Source organism: Nilaparvata lugens, chromosome 9 (genome assembly GCF_014356525.2).
Source record: "Nilaparvata lugens isolate BPH chromosome 9, ASM1435652v1, whole genome shotgun sequence".
Taxonomy (NCBI): domain Eukaryota; kingdom Metazoa; phylum Arthropoda; class Insecta; order Hemiptera; family Delphacidae; genus Nilaparvata; species Nilaparvata lugens.
In genome coordinates this window covers 42,435,344-42,453,919 of record NC_052512.1, presented here as the reverse complement: position 1 = coordinate 42,453,919, position 18,576 = coordinate 42,435,344, and the positions used below count along the sequence as shown (strand labels likewise).

At 34.0% G+C, this 18,576-nt stretch overlaps 1 protein-coding gene across 1 annotated transcript; it reads left to right on the top strand.

Annotated features, from left to right (window-relative positions):
* Positions 1-677: 677 nt before the first annotated feature.
* LOC120353157 lies at positions 678-17,830 on the top strand. The gene is made up of 5 exons (XM_039435907.1): positions 678-890; positions 9,834-10,025; positions 13,928-14,109; positions 15,377-15,484; positions 17,612-17,830. Exons 2-5 carry the CDS (start codon positions 9,891-9,893, stop codon positions 17,748-17,750), a joined length of 564 nt encoding a protein of 187 aa, XP_039291841.1. The 5' UTR covers positions 678-890; positions 9,834-9,890; the 3' UTR covers positions 17,751-17,830.
* Positions 17,831-18,576: the final 746 nt, after the last annotated feature.

The following is an 18,576-nucleotide window of genomic DNA, read 5'->3' as shown; positions in this document are numbered from 1 at the left end:
CATATCACATACAGTTCAATAATTATTTTCTTTGTCTATAGCCTATTATGTAAATTCATCTATAATTTTGCTGTATTGTAAGCTATTGTATATGAATGTATAAGCCAGTATATATTGTAATCTACATAAATACATAAGTACTCAATCAATCTATCTCTTTCTTTCTCATCTCAAATACAGCTCCTTCCAACATCACTCTCTCTCTATTTATCTTCCTTTTTCTCTCTTGCTCCAAACCTCTCAAGATCTATTTCTCGCTCAGTACCTCTCTCACTCTCCCTCACTCTTCGATCTCAGAACACAGCTTCTTCTCTCTCTGTATCTCTTTCTTTCTCATCTCAAATACAGCTCCTTCCAACATCACTCCCTCTCTCTATTTATCTTTCTTTTTCTCTCTTGTTCCCAATCTCTCAAGATCTATTTCTCGCTCAGTACCTCTCTCTCCCACTCTCTCCCCCTCTTCGGTCTCAGAACACAGCATCTTTTAACACCTTGTTACAACTAGAACCAAAACCAATTATTGACAGATTAGTAATAATTAGTAGGTTTTCATTTAACGGCACTCTGAACTCTACATCAGCAAAATGATTCCTCAGTCGTTCCAGTAATGTTTGGCCTACCTTTGAATTTTAAACCTTCATCTCCACTTCAGATGCACTTTATAAAACTCTCAAGAAGTTACTAAACATTTAGTGTTCTTATTTTCCTAGGTTTATATCAATTATTTGAGTCGGGTTGAGCTTTTTGAGCTGGTGATATTGAGAGATCATTTTTTTGATAAAACATGAGTGGATAACGTAGCAAAATCAGGAACCAGACAATTTTCAAAATCTGGAACAAGTCAATTTTTATATCGAGCATCATCATCATCATGATCATCAGAATGCACTGTGAGTAGGCCTTTATTAATTCATTTAATTACTAGCATGTAACCCGTGCTCCGCAAGGGTCTATTCCAAAACTTGACAAACTGAAAACTTGAGTGAGCGGAATTTTGAAGAGTTTAGATAGACCTAGAACCTATTTATGCAGAATTTTAAGTTAATTTCAGTTCAGTAGTGTAGACGTGATGATGCGTCAAACATCATTTTCCTATCCCGTACGTGTATGAGCCACCGCTTTCCTTTATCTTTAAAATCGGAGCACCGAGCTTAATTATTGGTTCACGTGAAATTAATCACGGTTAAAATTAACCGGCCGTCTTCACAGAAAGCTTTCTCTGATTGGGTGTCGTGAAATTAATCACGGTTAAATTTAACCGGCCGTCTTATTTTTTTATTGTGCAAAATACTACAATCATAATACAATTATGACATTGGAGGAAAATATAGGCTGAGCATGTACTATTTCTCTCCAAAAATTTTGATAAAAGTTAATGTCCAAAGATTGAGGCTATGATATCACACACTGCTTCGTCACTTGATTTTTTGATCCAGGAATAATATTTAAAGATTTTGCATTTTGAAGGTTGTCTTCACAAAAATGCCTTTTCTGATTTGGTCTCGTGAAGTTAATCACGGTTAAATTTAACCGGCCGTCTTAAGGCTGAGCAAAGGCTGAAAATAAACTCACTACTGGTGATATTTTTATAGGTTTTTTGATTTGTACATCATCAAGCTATCAAAATGAAAATTTTTTCGACAATTACTTTTAGAGATACAAGCGCCTAAGATTCAAACTTTTGGTGCTGAACATTTCAAATTCGATAAGAGATAAATCTATGAGATTCAGAGGATGAATTCTTTAAGGTATTGCTGATTGAATAAAACACAAAATCTTGATGATATCAATTTTTGAGGAAGTTATTCAATTTACCAAAAATAACTCTCAGTTGAGTTAATTTTGGTAAATCGAATAACTTCCTAAAGAAATTATATTTTCGAAAAACTTTTGCTTTAATAGATCAGCAATACCATGAAGAATCTATCCTCTAAATCTCATGAATTTATCTCTTACCGAATTTGAAATGTTCTACCCAGAAAATTTTAACTTTAGGCGCTCGTATCTCCAAAATTAATGATCAGAAAAAAATGTTTTCCCGAGAAAACCTCTTTATTTTGATAGCTTGATGATATACAAATCAAAAAAATTTGAAAAATATCACCAGTAGAATTTTTTTTCAGTCTTTGCTCCGCCTCAACAGAACCGCCTTCTCTGATTGGTTCACATGGAATTAATCATGGTTAAAATTTAACTGGCTGTTGTGCAACCGGGCTATAGAGTTGTAAAGCTGAAACATAGCAGTAGACATAGCGAGTTAGATAACCAACTCAGAAATCATCTTGTATTCGCCCAATCATATCATTGGGAGAAGATAGTTTTGAGCTATGCCTGTTCTCATAGCCCAAAACTGTCTTCCCCAAACTTTTACAAATAAAGGTTTTAGAAAAGAATGAGGTTAAGATTTCACTTTTCACTTAAAAAAGTCCAATTTCCACTACAAAACTACTGACTGAACTAGACATTTCAAATTTTGATATTCAAAAACCGATTAAAAACAAATATATTTCACTCAAATATCTACAAATTGGAAATTTTTGAGTAATTTCGCAAGATTTTGAGCCAGAAAAGAAACAAAACTTTACTATTGAAGTTGCAAAATGATTGACACATGGGGCTGACTTAATTATCTGTTGCCAAACTTTGAGACGGATTCCACATTATTAGTACCAGTGTCAGTGCAGCCAGTACAACGAGAATAAAATCCCAATTATTTCTTTTTTGAATATTCCCACTGAGCACTGAGAATTAAGGCTGTGCAAAGGCTAAAAATAATCTTTCTATTGATGATAATTTTTAAAGTTTTTTGATTTGTATATCATCAAGTTCTCTCAGGAAACATTTTTTTCCGATCATTACTTTTTGAGATATGAACTCCCAAATTTTGAATTTTTGGGACAGAAAATTTCAAATTCGGTAAGAGATAAATCCATGAGATTTAGAGTTTGGATTATCATGGTATTGTTGATCTAGTAAAACAAAAATTCTCTGGAAATATCAGTTTTTTATAAATTATTCGATTTACCAAAAATAACTCACAAAAAGTTATTTCTGGTCATTTTAAGTAAATTGGATAACTTGATAAAGAATTGATATTTTCAGAAAATTTTGGTTTCACTAGATCAACAATACAATCCTCTAAATCTCATGGATTAAATCTTACCGAATTTGAAATGTTCTAACCTAACATTTTGTGAGTTATTTTTGGTAATTTTTGGTAAATTGAATAACTATAAAAAATTGATATTTTTTGAAGATTTTCATACTACTCGATCAACAATACCATGAAGAATCTATCCTCTAAATCTCATGGATTTATCTCTTACCGAATTTGAAATGTTCTGTCACGAAAATTCAAACTTCAGGCGCTCATATCTCAAAAAGTAATGATCAAAAAAAAAATGTTTTCCCGAGAAAACTTTTTCATTTTGATAGCTTGATGACATACAAATCAAAAAACTTTGAAAAAATCACGAGTAAAAAGTTAATTTTTTGCCTTTGCACAGTCTTAAGGAAATGACAATAAAAATGAATGTAATGAGGGAATAGGAGTTTTTAAGTTCAGTTTTGTCCTATTCCCTCATTACATTTATTTCGCAATTGCGAATGTATAGAGGATGGATTGAGAAATAGATAATATATATATATATATTATACAGACGGTTATAAATTTGAAGTTGCATTTGTTAAAATGATGATAACTTTTAATAGAAGAATATCCCAATTAGATTTCCCGTGCTGACAAATAATTTTTGAATTGTAGCGCTCATCGAATTTCCATCTAGCTGTTTACCCTGTTGTCAATATTTGCAGTTGAAGAAGTACTGGGGGTGATTTAAAGCATTCAACTGGAATTTCCGTTCAATAATAATTATATATATATATATTACTAGCTGGCCCAGCGAACTCCGTACCGCGAAAAAGTCAATGAATCTCATCCCACACTTGACTTTATTTGGTGAATCATGAAATTTATCTGACAATCAATATTCTCATTTACATCACAATACAAACTTATGTGCTCAGTCATGCAGCATTTATTATTCCGAAAATATATTCTTCTCAATAGATTGGTAGTTATATCTATCAGTAAAGTGTTGAATTAAAAAGAAATAGATAGCCGGTTAAATCAGTGTTTCAAAGATGGATCTAATGTTTTCATAGTTGTTGATTGTCAATAGATGGTCCAGGAAATATACGGTGAATCACACAGAATTCCATATTTATTCCATCTTCCATTTTTGGAAGAATATCAGCTAAGCTGAATTCAAAAAAATTGTAAATTATTCTGTCATCCTTCAGTAATTAATGACTGCAATATGAACAACTCTGAAGAAACCCAAGGTTTCATGCCGTTCTGTCAAGTAGTTTCCAAGTATATAGGGAACAAACAAACAAACATACAGACATTCATTTTTATTGACAAAACGTAGTGAGGTCCATGTTTCAACTCTATTTGCTTTAGTCTCTAACGCGATTACGACCAAAAGCGTTGATAGAATTCGATGAGATTTGGCAGGAATATTCCTTTTTCAATAGCTGCGCGTCGATGTATACACAAGGTTTTTTGAAATTTTCAATTTTGAGGATGATATGAAAAGAAAAAGAATTCCTCCATACTCTGATATCACTATATATATCATCTACTTTAAAGATAGGATCAATCACTACCTCCGTAAACAAGGCCATAGTGCATTCATGTGACGTCAGCACAGGTAGGGCTCCTACACCAATAGAAACATTAGCTGATATAGATCAGCTGAAATCAATGATTTTTTATTGGTGTAGGAGCCATACCTGTGCTGACGTCACACGAATGCACTACGGCTTTGTTTAAGGAGGTAGTGGATCAATCAGACTATAGAGTTATTCATAATCAATCAGCTGACAAGTGGATTATTTATTGCATGCATTACACAGATGTCTGGCCGTGTCTATAAGGTAGAGTTTCGATATTCTCTATGATGCGTGCCCATCAGTATCAATATTCTTATATTTGAAAAACAAATTTGATAGGTGATTGGAAATGATTTAATTAACCAAGTAATGCTGGAAAAATTATAATATTCTTGATTGGAAGAAGTTAATTTCAAAATAGTTGAGAAATATGTTTATCAGATGGAAAGATTATCACGAAACTGGATAAATCATCATATGGGATACAAATTCAAACGTGAACTGAGTTTATTAACAATATCAGGGCACCGAGCTTCGCTCGTTATTTTTATTTATTGATGAACAGAACACAATTAATTCTCTAAAATGGTCGTGTTTCACAGCTGGCTATACGTCATCTCATGAGTTTCGGGGATGCGATATTTTGATTTTTCACATACTCACTCGCTCACTCACTATTTTACTATCCACAGCTGCTTCAGCCAAGGATGAATTATCCTTTTAATGTCGTTCAGAGAGTTTTCCCAAGAATGAGACCTAGTGCAATCGAATCTCCATATCATAAACCTAAACTATGTTCCAAATTTCGTGAAAATCGTTAGAGCCGTTTTCGAGATCCGTTAAACATAAATAACCATATATTAAAATAGCCAGATATATAAATACAGGAATTGCTCGCTTGATATAATAGTATAAGTGAGTTTTTTATCTTGGAGAAAACAAATAACAGTTTTTAAGAGTAAATTATGATTCAACTGTGAATTGTGATTCAACTGTGAATTGTGATTCAACTGAATCAATTAGAACAGGTGACGTGGACCTGCAATATAGCAGATAGCTGTAGTTGGTAACCCTATCAACATATCCTTGGTAAGTAAAATAGGTTAGATTTTTTGAGTTCATTGTTATAAATTTGGGTAACGATTGAAATACAAGATGATTTCTAAGTTGGTTATCTAATTCGTAATGTCTATCTGTAGCTATACTAGTAATTCTGTGAACAGTAGACCTCACGCAGTATTCTCATCCACAAGTACCTGATTGAAACTATAGAGCTTATGGAAATACAGCAATAGACTGGCTTCTCCACACATCTGTGTAATCACTTGTCAGCTGATTTATGATGAATAATTCTATAGTATGATTTTGACTCTAATATTGGGGTATGGAAGAGGCTCATTTTTCCTTTCATATATTATTATCCTTGAAATGCAAAATTTCCAAAAACCTTGTATATACGTCGACGCGCAATTAAAAAAGGAACATACCTGTCAAATTCCATTGAAATCTATTACCGCGTTTCGCCGAAAATGAAAATTTCAAAAAACTTTGTATATACGTCGACGCGCAATTAAAAAAGGAAACATACCTTTCAAATATAATGAAAATCTATTACCGGGTTTCGCCGTAAATGCGCAACATATAAACATTTAAACATTAATTTTTACCAATTTTATTACAAAAAACTTTAATCCCATATCTGTGAATGGAGTTTGTAAATAGTAATTATAACACACAATAAGCAACTAATTACTCATACCCCAACACATATAATTTATAGTGAGGTGTATATTTATTCATTGAAATTATCATTTATTCATTGTTGAAACACCGCCGATTTATGTAGTTACATTACAATACTATATTATCAATATTCTAATGTTGCATTCAATCTTCATTGTAATTAATAAGTTTTCATAATATGTGAAACTTGTTTCATAATTAGCTGTTATACTGTAATTTATTGTAAATTCGTTCATAACCAGAATATGTTGTAACTTACTTGAATAATTATTCTATAAATTAAGAGAAATGCCAAATCGTCGACTTGAATCTTAGACCTCACTTCGCTCGGTCAACAAATCTATAGAATGTGGCTGTTGTTGGTAACCCTATCAAAATTTTGGTAGAGAGTTAGTGGGGAGGATATTTTGAATATTGTTTCCGAAGAATGGACATTGATATGTCCAAAGCTCCGCCAATTTATGTAGATGCATAACAATATAATTATCTATAGTTATTATATTACAAATTGCTTTTTCATATAATATACAGTTCAATAATTATTTTCTTAGTCTATATTATGTAAATTCATCTATAATTTTGCTGTATTGTAAGCTATTGTATGTAAGTGTATAAGCCTTATCTATTTTATCTATAGTTATTACAAATTGTTTTTTTTTTTCATATATACAGCTCAATAATTATTCTCTTAATTTATATTTTGTAAATTCACCTATATTGGTGTATTGTAAGCTATTGTATATAAGTGTATAAGCCAGTATATATGTAATCTACATAAATAAAGTACTCAATCAATCAATCAATCTCTCCCACTCTCTCTCTCTATAGTTATTATATTACAAATTGCTTTTTCATATCATATACAGCTCAATAATTATTCTCTTAATTTATATTTTGTAAATTCATCCATAATTTTTCTGTATTGTAAGCTATTGTATATAAGTGTATAAGCCAGTATATATTGTAATCTACATAAATAAAGTACCCAATCAATCAAAACATATCCGTTGTGATGAAAAATTAAAATAGGTTAGATTTTCGGAGTAAATTGTTATAAATCTGGGTGACAATTGAAAATTACTTATCAAATCGAAAATAAAATACTCACATTAATTTCCTGGTCCATTAACTGGCCACTAGATACCGGAAATATTCGTTGAAACTGCAAAATTGACGAGCGCGACGACATAGACGTCTGTTCCACTTGAAATTCGCGACGCGACTGCTTCAAAACAAAGGCAGAAGTGACCGTTGAACTTTGACAAGTTATGACTAGCGACGTGACGACCTGCCGACCGGCTGACGGTTAATGGCTGCCGCGTGGCGGTCACCGGTTGCCATGGTAACGACGCTTGGCGGCACATTTGAAAATTACTTCCAACTTCTTCTTCTTCTTCTTCTTCTTCTTCTTCTTCTTCTTCTTCTTCTTCTTCTTCTTTCTTCTTCTTCTTCTTCTCCTCCTCCTCATCCTTCTTCTTGTTCTTGTTCTTCTTCTTCTTCTTCTTCTTCTTCTTCTTCTTCTTCTTCTCTTCTTCTTCTTCTTCTTCTTCTTCTTCTTCTTCTTCTTCTTCTCTGTAAGAAGAAGAAGAAGAAGAAGAGAGAGTGATATGTGAAAGAAGGAGTAATAATAAAGCCAGCTGATGATATTAAATTGGCTGCACAGTTGTTGTTGGATTATTATTAAATTATTTAGGTATTAATTCCAACTCCTCATGAGGGGTGTAATTCGAATATTTTAAATATGAACACCCATTGAATGGTACATCATTTGAATAATGCCTTTTCAAAAAGAGAAAAATAGAGCTGATGAAAATGTTCAATGATACTTGTATCCAAAATGGCGACTGATTTTTCTTTAAAAAACTTAAACTTCAATTTGCCACTTTTTTGGATACAAGAATCATAGAATATTTTTTTATGTCTTTCTTGTTTTCAAAAGGCCTTTGAAATGATATACCACACAAAGGGGGTATACATTTGTAATATTTGATTTACAACCCCCAAGTCACCCCTTTATGAGGGGTTGAAATTCAGTTTTACGTCAAAAGGTAGAGTAACAAATAACTTATCCTGGAAGTTACAGTATTATATCTACAACAGTCTCCAACTTATTGAAGGGTTCCCTTACATATGAAAAGTGGGTAAAGATCTGTGAAAGTAGGTATAGCTTAGAATTAGAATAGACTGTGATAGAATATTGAAGTTTAGTAATTTTTTATTGTTATTTCTGTATTATTTTTACTTCGCTTGCCCTATTACCATAGGTAAGGAAAGAATTGCTTTCCAAAAAAATTAAGGTACTCCAATTTCTATTCGTTTCAAGGTCCCCTGAGTCCAAAAAATTGGGTTTTCGGTATTGGTCTGTATGTATGTGGTGTGTGGTGTGTGTTGTGTGTGTGGTGTGTGTGTGTGTGTGTGTGTGTGTGTGTGGTGTGTGTGTGTGTGTGTGTGTGTGTGTGTGTGTGTGTGTGTGTGTGTGTGTGTGTGTGTGTGTGGTGTGTGTGTGTGTGTGTTATTTGTACACGATCTCTCATCTCCCAATTAACGGAATGACTTGAAATTTTGAACGTGAGGTCCTGTCCTTACAATATAGGGATCCGACAGGAACAATTTCGATCAAATGCAATTCAAGATGGCGACTAAAATGGCGAAAATGTTGTCAAAAACAGGGTTTTTCGCGATATTCTCGAAAACGGCTCCAATGATTTCGATTAAATTCATACCTTAAATAGTAATTGTTAATTTCTATCAACTTCCTTAAGTCCCATATCTTTAAAAATTTCAGGAGCTCTGCCCCATCCATGCAAAGTTTGATTTTCAATTCCCAATCATCAGGTCTCAGATATAATTCGAACGAAAAATTTCAAGTGGAAAAGATTGAGCATGAAAATCTCCACAACTAATGATCAGTAACATTTTCACCTTAAATTGAAAATAAGCTCGAAATTCGAGAAATTGTGATTATTCAATTGCAAACTGTTGGCAACTGTTGATTCTATTAAATCATTCACTATGAAGAGATAGCAGACCTCGTGAGTCTAAAGTGTTATTGTCCTGTCACCAGCTTACTCAGATATTTGAATAGTAGACTTGAGATGCGCGTGAACACTAGCGTCAGTTGATCAATTTTCATAACGGCAAGGGAAGTTGTGTGAGTGCGCCACACCAGATTTTCTTTTGTAAAAAACCGAATAGCTTTGAAGCCTGCTCTAGCACTGCATTTTGTGTATATTTATTCATGTATTATTGTAATTCTGTTAGAAATTTTATCGTAATGACATGACCTGGTGTACTGTATATATATATTTTTTTTCTGGCTGCAATAAAATCATTGAATCATGATTCATTCTGAATAATATATGGCTCGGCCCTATGCCAATATTATAATAAACGACAGAATTTTATTTTTTCAGAATTTGTTGCCAAATTGATTAAAATGCTGTCATTCGGAAAAGAAAAGAAAATTTGTGATGCGAATAATATTCAGTGCATTGGTGTTAAGCGCATGTCTACATAGACTGCTCATATGTGCGGCTGGCACTACAGAGAGGAAGCTCGATCGACGCAAGCGCTATCTGGCGTTCCCCAAAGGAAGCTCTTTGCAGGTTAGTCTGTCTTTATCCCATTATAGTAATTTCTAGAATTTACTTTTCTAGTAATTTCATTATAGAGTAATTTCTGTACATATTATATCTGGTTATACTTATATCTGGCTATTTTTAAATCTGGTTATTTATGTTTTATGGATCTCGAAAACAGTTCTAACGATTTTCACGAAATTTGGAACATAGTAGCTTCATGATATAAAGATTCGATTGCACTAGGTCTCATTCTTTGGAAAACTCGCTGAACGACATTAAAAGGATAATTCATCCTTGGAAAACAAATGACAATTTCGTTGTCTCTCGATAACAGAATATGCGTGTTCCTGTGTGAGAGAGAGAGACAGAATTATTTCCAGCTGTGTAATCATAATCAATCAGCTAGAAATTTTATCTAGCTAGACAATTTAATAGATTTGATCAACATTATCTGATTTGTTGACATGACATGATAATCCTCCTAAACTAGAGTATATCATAATTTCCAAAGTTGATCATTTTTTGACAATTTCAAGTGATCAGTGAGTGTTATTTTGTTATTTAATTTGGTTTGTATATAATCTAGATTATAATTTTTTTGTTTTTAAATGTTTGAACAGAGAATTGAACCTGAATTCAAGTGTATGGAAAATAAACTACTTTCTGGATATTTATAGTGTATGAATCAAATTCGAGAGGGAGAGAGACAGTTTGGGCTGTGCCTGTTAGTACTTCCCCAATCATTTCAAAGAATTGTGTTCGGTTTATCGAAAGTCAATAAATAAATAACGAGCGAAGCTCGGTGCTCCAATATTATCAGTGGAGAGAAAGAAAATAAATGTACAGTAGGCATTCCGTAGCATTGCCCCCTGACTCTGGAATATGGCATATATAGGAAAGGTATGATTTGCAGGGTAATATACAAGGCTTTGCAAAAACATCGAGCTTCAGAGACCCTAGATCCCTATAGTGAAGTCCATGTTATAATGGCAGTGGAGAAAGATGGGAGAGCAACGTTGCCGATCCTCTGTCTTGTCAATGCCTTCCATAGACGGTAGCTGATACAGGTCAATCGATGTAACATTAACTGTTCATTCTCGTTTAAAATAATCAATTATATTTTATCAAGCAAGAAATTATATTTCTCAATGATTTCATGATTAAGATAAAATATTTTCTTAAATAAAAAAGACTAAGAAATTGTCAAATTACCAAAGATTTATTGATTGATTTATTGATTGATTTCTAAGTATCAATAAATCTACGTGTTTCTTTGACAATTTCCTTGTCTTCTCATTTAATATGAATAATTATCACAATATCAGCATCTCAACTACACAAGAAGTGAGATATTTTGTTAATTAATAATTAATTAACAATCAGTAAACAATTAATTAACAATTAGAAATATAATTATTATATTTCTACATTGTGAAAAACCAGTCTGGAGACAGAGCAAAGCGAGAAAGAGATAGTATTATCCGCTTTGTTGGAAGATAGACAAGGATGGCAATACAATTTCTAATTAAACACTGTCATTTTAACGGACCTCACTATAGATGGAGGAAGCTCCCTACACACAGAGATTCTTGATGAATGAGAGAGTTGCAACGTATCACCAACAATGGAAACAGCATGTTCAAGGAAGGTCAGCTGATGGGCTGTGTTGTGCTAAAAGGACATAACTCCGAAAAGCTCCTTGTGTATCTTTTCGGATGCAACACGTTGCTTTTGAGAAGATGCAAAAGAGAATCTGTTGCTTATGGAGAGATACATGAAGCTCCTTGAATATCTCCTCGGATGCTACAGTTTGCTATTGAGAAGATACAAAACAGCATCTGTTGCTCATGGAGAGATACATCAAAGCTCCTTGTGTATATTCTCGGATGCTACACGTTGCTTTTGAGAAGATATAAAAGAGCATCTGTTGCTTATGGAGAGATACATTGAAGCTCCTTGAATATCTTCTCGGATGCTACATGTTGCTCTTGAGAAGATACAAAACAGCATCTGTTGCTTATGGAGAGATACATCAAAGCTCCTTGTGTATCTTCTCGGATGCTACAAGCTACTTTTGAGAAGATACAAAAGAGCATCTGTTGCTTATGGAGAGATACATTAAGCTCCTTGAATATCTCCTCGGATGCAACAGTTGCTTCTGAGAAGATACAAAAAAACATCTGTTGCTCATGGAGTGGTACATCAAAGCTCCTTGTGTATCTTCTCGGATACTACACGTTGCTGATTGGAAGTTACAAAAGAGCATCTGTTGCTTATGGAAGAATACATTTTCAGAAATGTTTTTTTGAATGGGTAGTATTGTAGTCTAGAGGTTCTCAGCCGATATGCAAAGCTACAGGATCCGGACTATACAATGGTTTCTTTCTGAATTAATAATAATTATTAAATTTGTTGAAAATCCAAATGATTTTAATTAGCATTTGAATAATTCCAATATCTCAGTAATTTCCGGTTTCTTTCTTCTTCTACTTTATCGAGCTCTAATTTTTTCCCTCTCTCTCACTCTTTTCGTTCATTTCCATTCTCCATTTCATTCATTCATCCATCTTACATAATACATATTCTCATCTCATCTCAACATTCTCTGTTCTCTAGTATTGTATATGGTTATTATCACTCAATCAATTTCTCAAATCTCAATTTAATCAAACCCTATAACGTTTGTTCCATTTATCTTTTTTAAAGCATAAATGCAATATTGTATTCACTATATTGTATTCTAATATCATCCATCTTTTCCATTAATCACATTTCTAAGAGCTTGTTCACATGACAGCGATTCATGCTCGGTTGTCGCGCGGTTGGCAAATCGCTCGGTTTGCCAGCCTCGTACACATGTGTACGCTCTCATGCCTGCTCTAGTATATCGAGCCGCCCGGCAACCGAGCGACAACCGAGCGGTTAGACTGGAGGAGACTACAACCGCCGCGATTCGCCGGCGACTACTAAAACCGAGCGATGCATGTGTACGGCACCATGTGTTCCCTATACCTGGCAACCGCTCGGTTTGTCAACAGCGCGACAACCGAACGTAAATCGCTGTCATGAGAACAGGCTCTTGGTAGTCGCCGGCGAATCGCGGCGGTTGTAGTCTCAGACTACAACCGCTCGGTTGTCGCTCGGTTGGCGGGCGGCTCGATATACTAGAGCAGGCATGAGAGCGTACACATGTCTTCAGTCAACCCAGCGGTTTCGATCAGAGCAGTATTATATGATTAAGAGTAATATAGTGATTAAGTACATAGATTAAGATTAAGTAAATAGATGTTGTACCTAGTAATTATTTATCATAACCGAGCGCAAACCGCTCATGAATCGCTGTCATGTGTACGAGGCTGGCAAACCGAGCGATTTGCCAACCGCGCGACAACCGAGCGCAAACCGCTCATGAATCGCTGTCATGTGTACGAGGCTGGCAAACCGAGCGATTTGCCAACCGCGCGACAACCGAGCGCAAACCGCTCATGAATCGCTGTCATGTGTACGAGGCTGGCAAACCGAGCGATTTGCCAACCGCGCGACAATCGAGCGTAAATCGCTGTCATGTGAACAAGCTCTGAGATTCAAATCACATATTGACATGTTATAATATTCTCAACAGCTCTATTCCATCACAACCCGGTCGTGTATTGATGGGAATGATATTATTTCATATCCTACTTGAAGAATCGACAATTATTTGTTGAAACACCGCCGATTTATGTAGTTTCAATACATTATTATATTATCGTTATTCTAGTTGCATTCTATATTTATTCTCATTGATTAATTATCTATACTTTGTGAAATTCGTTGAATAATTTGCATTATCGTCATTTAATGTAAATTAGTGTATACGCCAGTAATTATTGTAACATACATAAATAAAGAAATCTAATCTCTCCCACTCTCTCTTTCTCTTACAGTTGGTGTACTGTTTTCTGGTGGCAGCTCTTGGATCTCAGAACATTTTCACCGTGGGAATAACTCTGGGACTGGCCTGGGAAATTCCCTCCAGAATTCCCTCCAGTATTACCTCGCAGCACACCATTAGAAAGAGACAAGATGGAGATAGTCTCTATCCTAGACTTGAAGCATTTCTTGACAGGTACCTATTCATTATTCATTACATTATTGTTATAATTAGTTTTATCTACGACGATGTTATAATGTGAACATTAAACCATTACAATTCAAGGTTCAACTGACACTTAGGCGACTCAGGTGGAGAAGAGACTGGACTCTAGTGGAGAGCATGTGTTTCCAAATGGTGACACTCAGACCAGTCGATTCTAGTCTCCGCGACGTCACCATTATTGAAAACACATGCTCTCCACTAGAGTCTAGTCTCTTCACCTGAGTCGCCTAAGTGTCAGTTGAGCCAAAAGCTACGTTTACACTATGTAGCTGGAGAGCTATGTAGCAGAGCTATATAAAATTTGAGCTACATATAGCTCTGCTGGATGTAGCTCCGCTATAAGTAGATTTTAACACTAATTTTATCTAGCAGAGCTATATGTAGCTCTGCAAGATATTTGGAATAAAGTTCACTGTTCAGTTCCCAGCCAGATGTCGAAGAAGAAGGTAGTTCTTGCAGCAGTCACTGCTTTCGCCGCAGCTACTGTGATATTTTCAGCACAGAGAAGAGAAATAAGACTTTGGATATAAGACTCTCCCTTCAGGAAAGAAAACTATACAGTGGCAGTGACCATTTGAAAGACCTTAATGAGGATGATAGAGACGACTTGACTTATGAAATTCGTTGTGATGGTAGTTTCAAGAACTTTCTTCGCATGAAGAACTTGTTGTTGTTGTTGTTATTGGGTTGTTGTTGTGTTGTTGTTGTTGTTTTGTTCTTTCTTCTTCTTCTTCTTCTCTTCTTCTTCTTTCTTCTATTTCTTCTTCTTCTCTTCTTCTTCTTCTTCTCCTCCTGCCTGACTTCTTCTTCTTCTTCTTCTTCTACTACTACTTAAGTCGTAGTCGACGTTTAAATTAAATAAAGAAAAACTAGAAAATTGAACACGAAATAGAATAAAGAGAAAACACTGTAAAATTTCAGCTATTTTGAACTATTCAGGAATGTTTTATTTCGTCAAGGAAAAACGTTTCCAATTATAGATATTAAAAAAAAAAGATTATCATAAAAACTGCGTCTACGCCCCGTTTCGGAAAGCCAATTTTCTGACTCCAACTGTTTTAAGTCTAGAACTAAGCTAAATCCCGAGTTCGGAGACCGGCTCCAAATAATCTTCATATTTTTCCTCTTCTCCTTTTATTGTTAATATTTGAAATTGTTAATAATAATATTAGAAAAAAGTGTTTGTTCTTCTCCTTTTTCTTCTTCGAATGTTGAGTAGTTTACTGCTTATTTCCAGGTTGGGAATGAACGGCCAATCTTGTGTTATGAGAGCCATATGTGAAGCCATGTATCGCAAGTCTACCAAACTGTCTTTCATCGAAGAAATGATACATTCCGTGTTCACGTAAGTAACTAGTGTTCCAAAGAGCTCCTTGTGTATCTTTTTGTGTATAATTTCGAGAAGATACAAGAAAACATCTGCTGCTTATGAAAATATACATGAGAGCTCTTGTGTATCTTTTGGAATGCAACAAGTTGCTTTTGAGGTGATGCAAGAAAACATCTGCTGCTTATGAAAAGATACATAAGAGCTCTTGTGTATCTTTTGGAATGCAACAAGTTGCTTTTGAGAGGATACAAGAGAGCATCTGTTGCTCATGGGAAGATACATTGAAACTCCTTGTGTATCTTTTCGGATGCAACACGCTACTTTCGAGAAATACAGCAGATAATCAGTTGCTTATGGAAAGATACATTTTCAAAAATGTTGTATGTTTTTGTTTGGGTAGTATTGTAGTGTAGTGGCCCTCTACCTATAGGCAAAGCTACAGCACCCGGACTGTAATTTTGAACGAATATATAGTGGCTTCAAAAACATCAATGTCCTATTATTTCATTGATAAATGTATTCTCCATAATAATTATATGATAATAGTAGTAATAGGAGTACAGTACATCTCCTCTATCCCTGTAAATTCAAAATTTCTTGTACTTTCATCATGGTTCTAATAATTCGACTCAAATCGATTTGATAGTATAACAGTCATAATTATAACACATCATTTTAAGGATTATTTCTATCAAAATTCGTTATAAGAGGAACAGTATTGAGCCCTCAAAATATTATATTAAGAATGCTAGACTAAATGCACAAATACTCTATAATGGTATGCCACATGATAGTTTAAGGAAATTATACAAGTATGTAACAGACTTTTGTTCTTATTGAATGAAAAAGACTAAGATATTGTCAAAAAACCACTGATTTATTGAAATTAGAAAGACCGGTTTCGGTTATTACACCATTGTCAATCTCTGATAAACTAAAACTAAATACAAGAGCAGCAGAATTTATACTAGTAGGCGAGTACTGCTATTGGTCGAGGGCATGAACGCCTGCCATTGGCCTAGCTAGACAGTCTCCTCCCCCTCAACGGTGTGACAAATGGCGGCTTAAGCACAGAATCGCCATGATAATAAAATTACTTTTTAGTACAAAATAAGAACCAAGAAACAAATGTGAACAAATGTTATTATCTTTCACATTTGTTTTCTTGGTTCTTATTTTGTACTAAAAGTAAATTTTATTATCATGGCGATTCTTGCTTAAGCCGCCATTTTGTCACACCGTGAGGGGGAGGAGACTGTCTAGCTAGGCCAATGGCAGGCGTTCATGCCCTCGACCAATAGCAAGAGTCGCCCTATAGTATAATTCTGCTGCTCTTGTATTTAGTTTTAGTTTATCAGAGATTGACAATGGTGTAATAACCGAAAACCGTCTTTCTAATTTCAATGAATCAGGGGTTTTTTGACAATATCTTAGTCTTTTTCATTCAATATGAATAATTACCACAATATCAACTTCTCAACTACACAAAAAAAAGGCTTTTGTTCCATATAGTAAGGGCTAGTTTCTGAGCTCGGGATCTCATCAAGTCCTAGACAGCTGGAGTTAGTAAATTGGCTTTCAAAAATGTGGTACAGTCGCAGTTTTTCTGATAATCTTTATTTTCTCATTTCTTCAATATTGGAAAGGTTTCTCTTTGATGAAATTGAACATTCATAAATAATTTTAAATAGCTGAGACTTCACACTTTTTTCTCTATCCTATTTTGTGTTCAATTTTCTAGTTTTTCGAAATTTAATTTGAACGTGGACTGCGACTGCGCCCCATTTCGGAAAACCAATTTTCTGACTCCAGCTGTTTAAAGTCTAGAAGTTAGCTGAAACCCGAACTTGGAAACCGGCCCCAAATGTTTTTACTTTCCTTGCCCTATTACCATAGGAAAGTATTTATATTATATATAAAGTAAGGAAAGTATTGCTTTCCCAAAAAAATAAAGGTACCCTTATTTCAAGTTTTCTATACGTTTCAAGGTCCCCTGAGTCCAAAAATATGATTTTTCATGTCTGATTAATACTTGTACTATAATGAATACCATACTTCAAATGCAATAAAATAAATTATTCATTAATTATTGTTTATGTATCTTTAACAAACAAATTAATGGATGACTTTATCTGTTAACAGGTATCCAGAAGTGAACAGTGAAGATCCAGTGCTTGGTCAAGATAGTCTCTATGATTTGCCCAGATATAATGCAACAGCATGCATTGATTACTATAGGAAGTGTCCCATCTCACTTCTTGATCATTACTTTGTTAGCTAGTTGATGAAGAATGGGGGATACTATCAGTAATATCGATGTCAATAGTATTGATATTTGAATATCGATATAATTTTATCGATATTTGAGTATCGATCTAATTTTATCGATATTTGAATATCGATATTGAAATCATCGATATCGATATATGAATATCGATAGTGAAATTATCGATATCGATATTTGAATATCGATATTGAAATTATCGATATTTGAATATTGATATTGAAATTATCGATATTTGAATATCGATCTTGTTACTATCGATAATTGAATATCGATCTTGATACTATCGATGTTTGAATATCGATATATTGATACTATCGATATTGTCATATCGATATTATTAGTAGTGGTGCATTCCAAGTGAAGTCTAGCTTCAAACACTTTGAACTGTGAAGTTTGATTTGTCAGATCAAGTTTAGTTCTAAAAACTGATAATAAAATGATGGTACCAGTTATGATAATGATCGATTTATTCAAAACAAAATTTATAATTCTTTCAGAAATTATTAACAATTCAAAATCTTTTTAGAAAGAAATAATTTCGCATCTTGAACATCAAATATATATTGATATGCATTTGTATCAACCACTGTATATATACAAAGCTAATTTATTCACATCTAAATTTTCTAGAAAATAATGTTCTTATAATTTATTCAATATATTTCTTAATTAACTACAGTATAATTTATCAACTTCTTCCACCATTATAACAGTATAATCTGTAATCTTGAAAACCATGACTGTAAAGCTGTGTTTACACCAAAGTTAATAGCAAAATGTTGATAACTTAATCCTTATAGATTCTATTAAATTGAACATA